Source organism: Fundulus heteroclitus, unplaced genomic scaffold (assembly GCF_011125445.2).
Source record: "Fundulus heteroclitus isolate FHET01 unplaced genomic scaffold, MU-UCD_Fhet_4.1 scaffold_251, whole genome shotgun sequence".
NCBI lineage: Eukaryota > Metazoa > Chordata > Actinopteri > Cyprinodontiformes > Fundulidae > Fundulus > Fundulus heteroclitus.
In genome coordinates this window covers 135,994-151,979 of record NW_023396662.1, presented here as the reverse complement: position 1 = coordinate 151,979, position 15,986 = coordinate 135,994, and the positions used below count along the sequence as shown (strand labels likewise).

Here is a 15,986-nt window from a genome sequence, read left to right as displayed (position 1 = left end):
TTTCAGGTAAGTCATGCCCTTGCTCTATACAGATCTACAGCTACATCTTAAAAGCTTAGAACATCATGAAAAAGTTCCTTATTTTTGTCACTCATTGCAGAAAGTGAACATGATTTCAAGCAATTTCTTGTAATTTTGGATGATTATGGATAATAAAAAGCCAAGATTCTGTGTGTTAGAAAATAAGCTCATTACATGAGATCAACTCAGAAAAAGGATATTTAAAATCTAAATTTTAGGCTTGTTCTGTCCAGTTCACTCAATACTTGGTTGGGGCTCTTTTTGCCTGAATTAGCTACATCAATGCAGTGTAGCATGAAGGCCAGATACTGAGGTACAGTGGAAGCTGGGGTGACTTCAGACCATCTTCATTGTTGGGTCTGGTGTCTGGGGTACGCTTCACTCTTTCTCCAGACTCTGGGACCTTGATTTCCAAATGAAATTCGGAATTTATTTTCATCTGAAAACAGGAATGGAACCACACAGAGAATGTGACATTTGTCACCCATGTATAGGGCTCGTCTGTGTGGTGGATCTTAATGAGCCTTCGCCTAAATGGCTGACAATCCTCTCAGGGCTGTGGTTCTCCCTGTTGCTGGTTCCCCTTTCCCAACAACAATTTTTCCTTCCACTCCACTTTTCTATGACTATGCTTGGATCCAGGACTGTGAACAACCAGCTTCCTCATGATGGTGTTGTCTACTGACCCAGAGTGAGAGGCCATTTAGAGGCTCAGGAAACCTTTTTCGCTATATTCCAATTTTCTAGTGCACTGTTTTTTTTTTTGGGTTGTCTGTATTTGTAAGCTATAATCATCAAAATTACAAGAAATAAAGGCTTGGATACTTTCACTTAACCTGTAATGCATCTATTTAATATGAGTTTCACTTTCCGAAATGAGAGATAAAAAATATAGAACTTTTTTACAATATTTATTTAAGTATCTCTATATGGTGATCGTCTCACTCCAACTATGTTTTTGACAGAATTGTTGGGAAAAAACAGAATGAAAATGTGTGACTCAAAGTCCCAACCAGTCTTCAAAATGACATCCACTTATATTTGGAGAGACTTTAATTTTTTTTTTTTAAACACAATGGCACAATGGCAGTTCCAGCCAGAGAGAGTTGGATTACCACAGTTCATTCATTTGTCCTATGCACCATCATGGCAACTAGCGATCACCTATAAAATCCTTACCATATATGTGCGAGGATGTTCTGAGAAAGTCCAGATTGCATGAATATATCCTTTACTTCTTGTCCACTGACAAAGCCATCCAGATCAGCATCCGTCTTCAGGAAGATGTCATCATAGCGACCGCGTTCTGACAATGGCACCACCCAGTTCAGTGAATGCTAAAACATGGTGACACAAATATATCTTCAAATGTGATGTTTTTCATTTTTAGCTGACAATCAGTCTAATAAGATATTAGTATATTTCAGACCTCCAGAGAAAATCCAGGTAGATAAGAGTGGTCATCTTAAGCAGCACTTCATATTAAAGGCATACTATGCAACATTTTTCAGTTAATTAATATGTTCCATACCGTTTTGGATGATTAAATGAGTCATTTCAGGTTGAACTAAGGTTTTCTCGGCCGCCCTGGTGGTCTGTGGGGGAAATACCGCACTTGCAATGCAGGAGCAGTCGGCCCGCAGTCACAGGCTCAGTAGTCTCGTGTGCATCGCGAGAGTCGGTCTTGCTTTACGGCGAGAACTGCTACACGCCCGCAGTGAAAGGTGTGCTCGTTGGTAGCGCAGTGGCGATATTTATGCAGTTATCATGGCGGAACCAGCGAGAAAACAGCGAAAGCCCACGTTGGAGCAGGCAAGAAAGAGGAAAAGGGTTCTGGACAGAGAGAGGAGTCGTACATGGGTGAACATAGAAGGCTGCAAGGCTGACGCGGACCTCGCGTTTCTGCTGATGCGATTGTAAGTAACATTGTAGGGTTTCCCTCACGCTACCGCCTCGCTGACATTCAAAAAAAATAATAATAAAAAAATAAAACTAACTCGATATGTGCGCCGCTCCGCTCCGCCGGTCAGCGGTGCAAAGTTTGTCTCCCCTGCTCCGCCGGTCACCAGTGCAAAGTTTGTCTCCCCCCCGCTCCGCTCCGCTCAGCCCCCCGCTCCGCTCAGCGGTGCAAACTTTGTCTCCCCCCCGCTCCGCTCCGCGGTGCAAACTTTGTCTTCCCCCCCCCCCGCTCCGCACAGCGGCGCAAAGCTTGTCTCCCCCCGCTCCGCCGGTTGTCCCAAATTCCTAGGGGAAACACTGCATTGGAATGGTTTCTCTCTCTCTGTGTTCATACTTTCACTGTGTTAGTCATTGTTTGTACTGCCATTTTTTCCACTTTTGTATTCGTTGTGTTCGCCTGTCTGCTAAGCTCAAAACAACCGCGCCTGGCTTGACGGACAAACCAGGAGAACAGCTGAGCATATTTACGACAGTGCACTTTTACTTTCGCCCTCTGGGGGGAGCCTCGCTGGAAAATCAACCCCGGTTGCATAGTATACCTTTAACTTTCAAAGTAGATATTATATGTCATATGTTATTGGAGCCCACTCAAAACATGTAATTAAGACCTTGAAAAAACCCAGTACATTTATCCCATTAAAAAGTGTTTATCTAAGATAAGATAACATTAGATAATCCTTTATTTATCCCACAACAGGGACATTTATAGAATTAAAGTAACAGGCAGGTGCACACAACACAAAAAAAATTACATAAGGATTGAAAGATATAATATAAAAGGTGAATTAGAAAAACAACACTATGAACAGAACATTATTATTATTATTATTATTATTCTATTGTAATAATAAAGTAAAAAATCACAAAAACACCAAAAGGCCAACAGTTTCATGATACATCAAGCTTAAATATAAAAAAGTATCGGCATTGATATCGATATCAGCGATACTGACCCTGTATTTACTTGGTATCGGATCAATTAAAAAATCCCAGTATCGGCCCACCTCTACTGTGTCTCTTTGAACCGCCCACTTGTTTCAAAATGTGTCTGAGGCCGTGTTATACCTTCACATCGAGGTGAGTTACACTTTAAAGGTGAACTGAAACCTGTTTTGAAGTCAACATCATTGGAAATATAGCCATAAAATATGTTGTTTGGAGAAGTTTTAAATTAAAAAGTAAACACGCATAATTTTTGGTACTTCTGAATATTGCCGGAACCACTCAGGTGCTTCCGGCTTTTTCCGTTGCTACCCCGAAAGTGTGACATCAGCTGTGCCACTATCACTCAGCAGTTAAAGCGCAAGTCAATGAGTAGGCAAGCAACATGGTTCAGTGCGTTGTTATTAATTGTTCAAACCAGCCAGAAAACACCACTGGAGTTAAATTTTTCACTTTCCCAAAAGACAAAAAATGTCATCAGATCCGGATATCCAAGTTACGGTGTGAAAATTACTCTCCAAACTTGGGTGACCGTCTGAGGAGGATTGCCTCAAATGCCGGCCCTCATTGATGCAGTGGATTGGCTTCAGCAGGAGCTATTGCCAGGTGCAGTCCCAACAACTTTTAATTATAAAAGAAAGACAAATGAAGACGAGGATGTCCCCATAACCAATGTGAATTAACATCATGCAGCTTATGTCAAGTGTCTCATCCAGGTTGTGCAGCGTTACTAGGTTGGTGATTGACTGACGGTCTGAGATCAGTTTGTTTTTGATGAAAATATATAGAGAATCCATGTGTGATTACAGAAATGTCATTGTCTTAAACTGCTACTGATTTACTCTAGTGTAGGAATGCATAAACAATGCTTTGTTAGCATCAAGCTTATGTTTTTTTAATGAGTTAGCTGCGAGTTAGCAACGTAGCTCTCCCACCGGTGTATTGACCACTGATCTCTATTATCCACTGGATTGCTAATAGCCCGCTGTTAGAACGAGTCACTGTGAAGCCACCAGCCACCATATTGGTAAACCCTATTTTCCCCCAGTAATTAGGGAATACGTGCGCTACAGCATCGAATAACAAAATCATCTCATGTTCAGGGAGGGCTGGTCCAGGGCGCCAGGGGAAAGTACAGGCGGACCATAACACTAGGGCTCAACATCGTATAGAAACGCTGGAAAACAACTGGTGTATGGTAACGCCTGGGGAAAGAACTGGCGTATGGAAACGTCAGAGAAAGCAAGAACGGAGGGCATCCTAACACGCCGGAACACGAACGGAGGGCGTCCTAACACGCCAGGGAACACGAACGGAGGGCGTCCTAACACGCCAGGGAACACGAACGGGGGGCGTCCTAACACGCCAGGGAACGCGAACGGAGGGCGTCCTAACACGCCAGGGAACACGAACGAAGGGCGTCCTAACACGCCAAGGAACAGGGAGCGCGCCGAGCAGCAACTGGCCGAACGCGGTGGAGGGCTCAGCCGGCGACTAGGAGTGCCGGAGGGCTCTGGCACCGCCTAAACACAGAGGAAGACAAAACAAAGAGGACTAGGCCAGGGACTACAAGGTTAAGACAGGGACTACTAGACTAAGACAGAGGCTACAAGACTAAGACAGGACTCGAGAGGAACTACAGGGGCTAGACAGGAAAAACAAAACAAAACCAGAAAACTAGGAGGGGAACCGAAACCTAGAGCTAAACTATAAAACAAAGCAAAACAGGGAGACGAGGGCAGGTTCAGCTAAACTAATGAAAAACTAGATAACTAAAGCTAGAAATAAGAACACGAGAAAAACAGGAAATCTAAGGTAAAAACTAAAATTCAGAACCAAAATTCGAAAGCCTAAAGGCAAACCTAGAACAATTAAACAGAGCTGAAAATAAAACCAAAAGCAAACAGAAACTCAAATACTCTAAAGAAAACGAAAAAAAACCTCCTAAATAATTCTAAAACACAAAAAATCCTAGGTAAACCAAACCCAAGGTTAAGTCTAAACAAATTAACAGAAAGCAGAAACAAATCTTCTAAATCAGTAAAGAATACAAAAAACAAGACTAGAAACTAAAGCAGGACTTGAAATTACAGACCTATATCTAATCTTCTTTTCTTATCTAAAATTCTTGAGAAAGTAGTTGCTAATCAACTTTGTGAACATTTACAAAGTAATGACCTACTTGAGGAGTTTCAGTCAGGCTTCAGAGCTCATCATAGCACTGAAACAGCTCTGGTGAAGGTCACTAATGATATTCTCATGGCCTCAGAGAATGGACTTGTGTCTATACTTGTCCTGTTAGATCTCAGTGCTGCGTTTGATACAGTTGATCACAATATTCTCCTACAAAGACTTGAACATACTGTAGGGATTAAGTGGAAAGCATTAGGCTGGTTTAAATCTTATCTGTCAGACAGATTCCAATTTGTTCATGTTAATAATAAATCTTCCTCAAACTCTAGGGTCACCTGTGGAGTACCCAGGGGTTCAGTCCTTGGACCAATTCTCTTTACTATATATATGCTTCCGATAGGCAAAATTATCAGACAGCATGGAATTAATTTCCACTGTTATGCTGATGATACTCAGCTATATTTATCCATAAATCCTGATGAATCCAATCAATTACTTCGACTGCAGTCATGTCTTGATGACATCAAAAGCTGGATGACTTTAAATTTCCTGCATCTAAATTCTGACAAGACCGAAGTTGTAATCTTTGGGCCAGAGTCCTCAAAAAATAAACTTCTTAACCAATCACTTAATCTGGGTGGCATTAACCTGGCCTCTGGTAATAAAGTAAAACATCTTGGTGTTATTTTTGACCAAGACATGTCATTTAAATCCCATATTAAACAGGTTTCCAGAGTTTCCTTTTTTCACCTCCGGAATATCGCCAAAATTAGAAACATTCTGTCCAGGAGTAATGCTGAAAAACTGGTCCATGCATTTGTTACTTCAAGGCTGGACTATTGTAATTCTTTACTATCAGGAAGTCCACAAAATGCAGTTCAAAGCCTTCAGCTGATCCAAAATGCTGCAGCAAGAGTTCTGATGAAAATCAACAAGAGGGATCATATTTCTCCAATTTTAGCTTTCCTTCATTGGCTTTCTGTTAAATCAAGAATAGAATTTAAAATTCTTCTTCTAACGTATAAAGCCCTTAATAATCAAACTCCATCATATATCAGAGCTCTGATTACCCCGTATGTTCCTAACAGAGCACTTCGCTCTCAGACTGCAGGTCTGCTGGTGGTTCCTAGAGTCTCTAAAAGTAGAATGGGAGGCAGATCCTTTAGCTATCAGGCTCCTCTCCTGTGGAACCAACTCCCAGTTTTGGTCCGTGAGGCAGACACCCTGTCTACTTTTAAGACTAGGCTTAAAACTTTTCTTTTTGACAAAAATTTTAACTAGTGGCTCATGTTACTCTCAGCTACCTTTATAGTTTTACTGCTATAGGCTTAGGCTACTGGAGTATATCAGGATCTAATTTTCTCACTCTATTGAGTTCTACTGTTCTTCAATTATGCATTATGTGTTGTCATTTCTGCTTTAACTTTCTGTTCTCTCTCTTTTCTCTTCATAGTAGGTACACCTGGTCTGGCGTTCTGTTAACTGTGACATCATCCAGAGAAGACGGCTCACCCGCTACTACCATCTAATGTAGAACAGATTACTAGATCAATATGTGCTTCTGTGCTTTTTTTTTTCTCTTGTTGTGTCTCTGTTCTGTCTTCTGTAACCCCAGTCGGTCGAGGCAGATGACCGTTCATACTGAGCCCGGTTCTGCCGGAGGTTTTTCCTTCCCGCTAATGGGTGGTTTTTCTTCCCACTGTCGCTTCATGCTTGCTCAGAATGAGGGATTGCAGCAAAGCCATGTACAATGCAGATGACTCTTCCTGTGGCTCTACGCTTCCCCAGGAGTGAATGCTGCTTGTCGGGACTTTGATGCAATCAACTGGTTTCCTTATATAGGACATTTTTGACCAATCTGTATAATCTGACCCAATCTGTATAATATGATTGAACTTGACTTTGTAAAGTGCCTTGAGATGACATGTTTCATGATTTGGCGCTATATAAATAAAATTGAATTGAATTGAATTGAATTGAACACCAACAAAAAAAAAACAAACGAAACTGAAGAACTCTAAGAAATCTAAGGGATACTGAAAAACTGAGGAACGTTAAGTAACTCAAACCAAAAAATAAACCAAAAAATAATTAAAAACAAAACAGAAACTAGAAAACGCTGGGCAGCAGGAAGTTACGCTAGGCCACGTCAGAGGCGGGCCGCACGGAAAGCGAACCCGGAAACACAGTCGGAGGTGGACGTCGCAACACAGCGAGCCAAACTAGACGGACCATTAACGGGATATCCATGAAGTCCCCGAGCGGAGGTGGAGCAAACCCTGCCAGCTTCTGCACCAAGCTCTTTGCGTGCTCGGGTTCATCCTTTTGGCCGGTCCGTAATTGTCAAGATTTGTCTTTGGATGAACCTGGACACAGCACGCACACACAGAGCTAGTTCTTGAAGTGAGTTTATTGAACAGAATGGAGGGTTTATGACGAGAGGAACCAGAGTCTTTTATGGGCGGAGATGAAAGGTGCAGAAGCTGGCTGACAGGAGGAGTAATGGGTGACTGACCGGGAGGAAACTCTGGAGCGGCGAACTAGAGACCGTGGAAACAGCTGCAGGACTTGAGAACGTAGAACAGCAGCGGGAACTTGAGAACGTGGAACAGCTCAGGAACTTGAGAACGTGGAAACAGCTGCAGAACTTGTGAACGTGGAGCAGATGCGGACTTGACCGTCGAGCAGCTGCAGAACTTGAGAACATGAAACAGCAGCGGGAACTTGAGAACGTGGAACAGCTCAGGAACTTGAGAACGTGGAACAGATGCGGACTTGACCGTCGAGCAGCTGTAGAACTTGAGAACGTGGAACAGCAGCAGGAACTTGAGAACGTGAAACAGCTCAGGAACTTGAGATCATAGAGCAGAGCTGAGCAGAGTCTTAGAGAAATGACTTGAACAAAAACCAAGTTGAAGCAACGTCTCTTTAGGCTGACTGTGACAAAAAACTGATCTGACAAGGATTCTGGCAGAGACGGAGTGGGAGTGAACACTACGGACCAGCGAGCGAGAACAGACTGAGTTAAGTATAAATAAGGGTGGAACCAGGTGGGAGCAGTTAGAGGTTGATTGCAGCCTGACAGGTGGAAACCAATCAGGCTGCGCAGGAAAGAGAGAGAGGGAGAGAGGCTCAGCATGCAGCCAACAAGCTGCATCCTGACAAATAAGACTATGTGAATATGGTAAACTTTAATCAGGATGTTGTCATTGACAGTCTTACAAGCTGCACCTTCACATGTTGAGTCAACCTTTTGCCATTGACACCCAAAAGTAACACAAATGTAGGAGGAGGACAGTTGGACACACTGACTAAATCATTTGAAGAGAAGCTGAACATTTTCAGCAAAGCGCAACCCATCAAGACAACTTGACTCAACCTGGTTAGATCAGGCAAAAGTGTTTAAATGACCAATGAGGAAATCTTATGTTTCTCTCAAAAGATAAGTGACATCACATTATGTCTTTGTTTCAGGCATCTTCAGGAAACTTGTGGCAGTGTTCAAAAAGCCAAAGTGTACTTCTGTGGGGCTGTGGGCTCAGTCCATCTCCAACCACCTGCATTGGACAGCAGCTTCGAGTGGTGGGGACGCAGAGATGGCTGTGCAGAAATGGACCTCTGTGGCTCGTCATGTCTGCAATATCCACACGGGCCACGGTGACATTTTTCCCAGGTGTCAGCATGTGTCACCGAAAGGGGAAAGCTAGATGCTGAGCTAGCTGTCCTGGACAGAGAGCTAAACCGCACAACAGAGGGTGCAGAATCAAGCCTGAAAAGTCGAGACGACGAGTCCCAGTCTTCTCTAAATAGGGGTGTGCAAAATAATCGTCATGACGATGCATCGCGATTCTAATATTTGCGATCCAATGCATCGATTCGTGACGCTAAGAATCGATTATTAATTTAAAAAACGAATAAATAAAATGGATGAATGGTTGGCGAACATCAGCCAAAAACCAGTGGAATACAACTTCCAGTCCAGTAGATGTCGCTGCGGATGTGTTTACGCCCGCTACCTAGTGTCACAAGCATTTCCGGCCGTGGGATACTGCGACGAGTCATTTATAAACAAAACATGGAAGAGACTGAGAACATTCACCCAGCTCCATCACATGTCAAGTCTGATGTTTGGACGCATTTTGGCTTTAAAAACAAAGAAGGTAAAAACAAAATTGATATGACACACGCAATTTGCAAACACTGTTACATTGTAATGAAATACTGTGGGAATACAACAAACTTAAAAGGCACACATGCTGAGGCGCCATCCAGAAAAACAAGAGCCGCCAGCACCGCAAGCACTGATTTAACAAACAACAGTCGAATGCAAGCTAGCCCCAACATCTACACGCGCAAACATTTGAATGTTTTCATTTCATTGGTTTAAAGGACCACTGAGGCCATGGAAATGGCACTGATTATCCTTATAAGTTTTATAAATCCTAAGCACTTTTTGTCAGTGTGTCCACTCCAGTAATAGTAATATTTGTGTCTAGTAACAGTAATATTTATTTTCATGGCAATACCTCCAAAAGGTGTTTCAATAAATACAGCTATGTATGAATTCAGTTTCTTTCAGTTATGTATCAATTGAAGACACTATCCAGATCATACACAGCCAGTCAGTCACTGGTAATGGCTGTATTTTTTTCTAACTGTTCAGTGAAAATATCACAATGCATTGCGATGCATCGCAATAATTCAAGCATCGTGATGCATCGTGATAGAATCGCATCGTGGCATGTGAATCGTGATTAGAATCGAATCGTGACTTCTTTGGCAATACCCACCCCTATCTCTAAATATGGCAAATTTGGAAACGATTCTGACCGAACTGCGGGACTTTCGGCAGGAAAACTCAGAGAACCTCAACGAAATTAAGAATGAGATTAAAGTCGCCAACAACAGGATCGATCATGCCGAAAATCGGATTCAGGAAGCGGAGGAACGCCTGCAGCTCGTGGAGCGGGCTACGATGGAACTCAGTGAGCTACAGAAACGCCTGGAGACACGACTCGTGGACCAGGAGGGACACTCGAGGAGGGAGAATATTAGGATCCATGGTCTCAAAGAGAGAGCGGAGGACGGCGCTGGGTCAGTGGCGGACTTCATTGAGAGGCTGCTGAGAGAAAAGCTGGAGTTGCCGCCATCGCTTTCCATCCAGATAGAGAGAGCTCATCGGGCTCTGGTGGCGCGTCCTTCTCTGGGAACGCGAGCGAGGTCCATCGTGGTAAAGTTTACAAGTTTCAGAATTAAAGAAGAGATCCTGAAAAAAGCGTGGGAGAAGAAGGGATTTCTGTACAAGGGAAATAAATTGTTTCTGGACCATGATTATGCTCCGGAGGTGCTAAAGAAACGGAGGGAGTATGCAGAAGCCAAAAGGGTTTTGAAAGAGAAAAATATAAGGTTCCAGACACAATTCCCGGCCAAAATGAGTGTGTTCTACGAGGGAGAAACGAGGGTCTACAACTCAGCAGAGGAGGCGACTAAAGATATGGCAGAGAGGGGTTTTCCTGTGTCAGTAATTAAACCAACGGAGAGCAGCCTGGAGAAGATCAGACGCCTGACTTGGAAGACCAGCGGAGCCCAGAAGGGATCAACAACCAAAGAAACGCTGCCTGGATATAAACAACGGTTACAGTCTTTTAGGAGAGGTCAGGACTAGGAATGAGCATCTGTAAATTAAAAGGATGGTCCAGGACGAATACACACCGGGTTTCTTCCCTTTTTTCCGGTCTTTTCGAGGTAATTTTTCCCGGTTATAAGTAAATGGTCGGGGCATCTCCCCAAGTTAAGTATTTCTTTGTTAGTTATTTGTTTGAGCAATGTTATTTGGATTTTGAGCAGTGGAAAGTGCATGAATAACATTTGCTGCAACATCAAAGGCCCTTCTCCTCTGAAAGGGAGAGGCCATCCCTTTGATCAGACTTACCATCTTATCTCAAAAAGGGTCAAAACAAGGACCCCACATGAGGAAGTTATTATGGTTATGTTAATCACTAGTTCATTAGTGAAAGTTGTTCTGTTCATTTATATGTTCAACCCAGTTTTGGGATTTTTGTGGCACGGAGCAGCTCAGAAGAGCGGTGATAGCAGAGAGACACAAGAAAATGTGTACCAACAAAAAGTTAACAAAATTAGTGTCATTTAATGTGTACGGGCTGCTCAATCCAATAAAACGGTCTAAAGTGCTGGGGAATTAAAAAAGGAAGTTGTGGCAGTGGCAATGCTACAAGAGACCCACCTGACGGACAAAGCACATGCCAAGCTTCAGAGACACGGTTTTAATCAAGTATTTCATTCATCATATAAAAGTGGACATAGGAGAGGAGTAGCCATCCTCATTTCAGGGAGAACCCAATTTGAGAGGTCTTCAGAAATTATAGATAAAGATGGGAGGTTTGTATTGATTAAGGGTAGGCTGGAAGGTGAGCTGGCCACCATCCTGAATATATACGCACCCCCTGGTTCTAACTGGGCATTTTATAGAAAGATGTTGGATCTATTGGTGGTAGAGGGAGAGGGAATTATAATATGTGGTGGAGATTTAAATTTAAGGTTGAACCCACAATTTGATTGTTCAGACAGAGGGTGGAAAACATCTAAAATCGGAAAAAAGATTAGTAAATTAATGGGAGAGCTAGGTATAATGGATGTTTGGAGAGAACTAAATCCTAAGGGAAGATATTACAGTTACTTCTCCTCACCTCACTCTGTATATTCTAGGCTTGATTATTTTCTAATGTCGAAGAAGGATTAACCTGACAACAGCCAGATGCATGTTCCGCTCCGCCTAGCTTCACTCACATACATCTGGGACATCGTCCGTTGAAAGTGATTTCTCCAACCAATTTTATGGTCTGGCCAATCAGGACGCAGGGCTGGCATTTCATAGATGTGACGTAGTGGAGACGTGACCATGACGTGAGACTGTTTTGATAGCAATGGCGGCTCGTCGAGGAAGCAAGCGTTAACATTGATGCTGCTATTTCTTCCATGTTGTCCAATCTACCTAATATTCTTTCATTAAAAGAACATCAGAGAACGGCTCTGAAGGCTTTTGATGGTGGAAACCATGTTTTCGCCCTTCTCCCGACCGGATTTGGCAAGTTTTGTTTTCCGGGGCGCGTCCGCGTCTGCAGCAGACGCGCAGACGCGGACACACCCCGGAGCGGTTAGCGGGAACCATATTAGGAGGCCTTTAGTCCTCAACGCGGTCGGCCCGGGATCGACTACGACCCGCGGCGCTTTGCCGCCTGTCTTTCCCCCTCTTCCTGTCAGCTCACTGTCAATAAAACGCGTGCCTCTAGAGACGCAAACACATACAAAAAAAAGTTGTTTTTTTTCCTGCGTCGCTCTCATCAGCGTCACGGGTTAGCTTCGGTGTGAGTGGTTGAAATAGCACGTCGATAAAGATGACAGACATGTGGCTTATCCAATCATATGCAAGAAGTTTTGATAAGGCCCAGCCTTCAATAAAGGCAATTCCTATGGCGGTGTCCCAGATGTATGTGAGTGGGGCTAGGCGGAGCGAGACATGCATCTGGCTGTTGTCAGGTTAAAGAAGGATAGACACAGAGTGGAAAAATGTGATATTGGAATAAGGGATATATCGGATCCCAGCCCAGTATATCTTACATTGGAGATGTCTCAGGAAATAAGGTCAACCCTCTGGAAGATCAATGCAGGCATACTACAAGGGAATACATTGGAGGAATTTAAGAAAGAAATCAATTTATATGTAAACGAGAATAACAACGGTGAGGTCTCTCCTACTGTACTATGGGATGCATGTAAAGCAGTTATCCGAGGGAAGTTAATCGCCAAATCGGCATATTTAAAAAAGTTAAAACAAGGTAAACTAACTCAACTGAAATCAGAGCTAGAGAGACTAGAAAAGGAACAAAAAAATAATTTTGATGAGGGGAAAAACAAAGAAATTAAAAGAATTAAGACAGAGATAAATTGCATCTTGGACGAAGAGATAAAAAAAAGTTGTTATATACAAAACAAAAGTTATATGAAGGCGGAAGCAAGTCAGTTAAGTATCTCGCGTATAGAATGAAAAAGCAGGAGGTGAAGAGTAATATCAACAGAATAAGGGACCCCACATCAAATCTTGTAAAATATAAAACAGAAGAGATTCAAAAGTGTTTTGAAAAATATTACAAAAAATTATATTCACAAACACAAATTAAAAATGAAGACCAAATCCAAACAATATTGGCGAAATTAAAGTTACCTAGGTTAACAGAGGAGCAAAATCAAATGTTGACAGGGGAAATTAGACAGGAAGAATTAAACTCAGAGATCTCAAGACTGAAGACCAATAAAGCTCCTGGAACGGATGGATACACTTCGGAATTTTATAAATTACTTAGGAAACCATTGATTCCCCTACTAAAAAATACTTTTAATTGGGTTTTAAAGAGTGGGGAGATACCGATCTCCTGGAGAGAAGCTTATATCTCTGTTATTCCTAAGGACGGAAAAGATAAACTGGAATGTGCCAACTATAGACCAATTAAGTTAGTGTGTTGAATTTGGATTATAGGTTATTTACAGCTGTAATAGCTAGACGCCTGGAAAAAATTCTACCAAACATAATACACTTAGACCAAACAGGCTTCATAAAGCAGAGACAAACACAAGATAATGTTAGGCGCACACTACTAGTGATGCAAAATATAAATAAAATGAAAACTGAAGCAGTTATATTAGGTTTGGATGCAGAAAAGGCTTTTGATTCTGTCAGGTGGGTCTTTCTGTTTAGGGTATTGAGGAAATTTGGTTTCAGTGAATTCTTTATCAAAACTATACAATCGTTATACCACCAACCGACAGCTAGGATAAAAATTAATGGGAGTTTATCTAGCCATTTTATGCTAGAACGAGGTTGTCGCCAAGGCTGCCCCATCAGTCCACTCTTATTTGCAATGTATTTGGAACCACTAATCCATCCATCCATTTTCCAAACCGCTTAATCCCTCATGGGGTCGCGGGGGTTGCTGGTGCCTATCTCCAGCGTTCACTGGGCGAGAGGCAGGGTACACCCTGGACAGGTCGCCAGTCTGTCGCAGGGCAACACAGAGAGACAAACAGGACAAACAACCATTCACACCTAAGGACAATTTGGAGAAGCCAATTAACCTAACAGTCATGTTTTTGGACTGTGGGAGGAAGCCGGAGTACCCGGAGAGAACCCACGCATGCACAGGGAGAACATGCAAACTCCATGCAGAAAGACCCAGGGGTGTACTCGAACCCAGGACCTTCTTGCTGCAAGGCAACAGCGCTACCCACTGGAACCACTAAGCCAGTGGATAAAACAGGATAGAAATATAAAGGGTATACATATGGAAGGGGGGAACAAAACATAGCTTTATTTGCTGATGATGTATTAATATACCTCTCACAACCAGACAGCTCACTTCCAGCCCTAAAGAACATTCTGGATGAGTTTGGCCTTTTGTCGGGCTACAAACTTAATGTAAAGAAAACCCAGGCTCTATGCTATAACTATACTCCAGACGAAGTGATCAAAAAGCAATTTAACTGGGACTGGTCATCAAAGTCTCTGAGGTATTTGGGAGTAGAATTACCACGTAACTTATCTGACTTAATGAGCAGTAATTACAACCCTCTAATTACCAAAATAAAATCGGACATGGGGAGATGGAGTTTAATTCCATTTACAAGCATTTCCTCTAGAATAGAAATGGTTAAGACAAATGTATTACCAAGATTAATGTTTCTTTTCGCTTCTCTTCCGGTTGGGGTGACAGATAAAGAGTTTATAGAATGGGATAAATTAATTTCGAGATTCCTTTGGCAAGGGAAAAGACCGAGGGTTAAATTTAGAACCTTACAGCTGGCCAAGGATTGTGGAGGCTTAGCCCTTCCATGTCTGAAAAGTTATTACCTGGCGGCACAGATAAAACCTCTCCTGAACATTTGTGACCCTCAATATAAATCAAGGTGGAAAGACATAGAATGTGCCATGTCACCCAAAATACCTTTACAAGCCATAATTAATGACAATAAATTGAAACTACAATTGGAGAACGATCTGAATCCATGGATAGAACTGTCACTTAGTACATGGCATGAAATTATATCAAAGCACGGCCTGACAGAGCAGACTAGACTATTAAGATGGATAGCCCATGATTCAGATTTTAAGCCGAATACAATGGATAAAACATTTGGTATGTGGACGAGGGGTCCGAAGACATATTGGGAACTGATTAAAAAAGGGAAAGTAATAAGCTTTGAAGATATCAAGAGAAAATTTGGCCTTGAAAACAGAAACCTCTTTAGGTATCTGCAAGTAAGGCATGTTATAGAGGAAGTTAAAAAAAAGATAAACTTTGATGAATTAGAAACAGGTTTAATTCAGATGTTTATCAGAGCAATTAAATCAAAGTTAGGCAAAAAAGTAATATCGAAATGATATTCAGGAGTGGAGAACCTGAAAGGAAGAAACACATTATATATAAAAGAACGATGGGAAAAAGAGACGGGAGGGAGGTGGACGGTGGAGACATGGGAGGAGATATTTAGGCAACATTGGAAAACATCATGTTCCCCCTCGTGGAGAGAATTTGGCTGGAAATGTATTATAAGGTATTTCTTTACTCCAGCGCAAATGAAATACAAAGATACTAGATGTTGGAGAGGTTGTGGAGAGGAAAGAGCCAATCACTTCCATGTATTTTGGGGTTGTGGGAGTTTGGATTCATACTGGCAGGACTTGAAGGAATGTATGGAGAAAATCCTAAAAGTGAAACTTCCTCTAAATATATTTTCAGGATCATGTTGGTAGCCAGTAAGAGAGCTATAACTAGGAACTGGCTGAAAATTGAGGCTCCGACAAAGGAAGATAGGGTTGAAGTAATGCACAATATTTATATAATGGAAAAGCTAACCTT

The 15,986-nt window shown here is 42.2% G+C and overlaps 1 protein-coding gene across 11 annotated transcripts in view; it reads right to left on the bottom strand.

Annotated features, from left to right (window-relative positions):
• Window positions 1-15,986, bottom strand: part of eps15l1a (epidermal growth factor receptor pathway substrate 15-like 1a) — a 137,587-nt gene that overhangs the window by 52,860 nt on the left and 68,741 nt on the right. For all 11 annotated transcript variants that reach the window (XM_036129921.1, XM_036129914.1, XM_036129918.1 and 8 more), the window contains one exon: window positions 1,201-1,358. In XM_036129921.1, coding sequence (XP_035985814.1) covers window positions 1,201-1,358 — 158 coding nt within the window. The remainder of the gene's footprint in view (window positions 1-1,200; window positions 1,359-15,986) is intronic.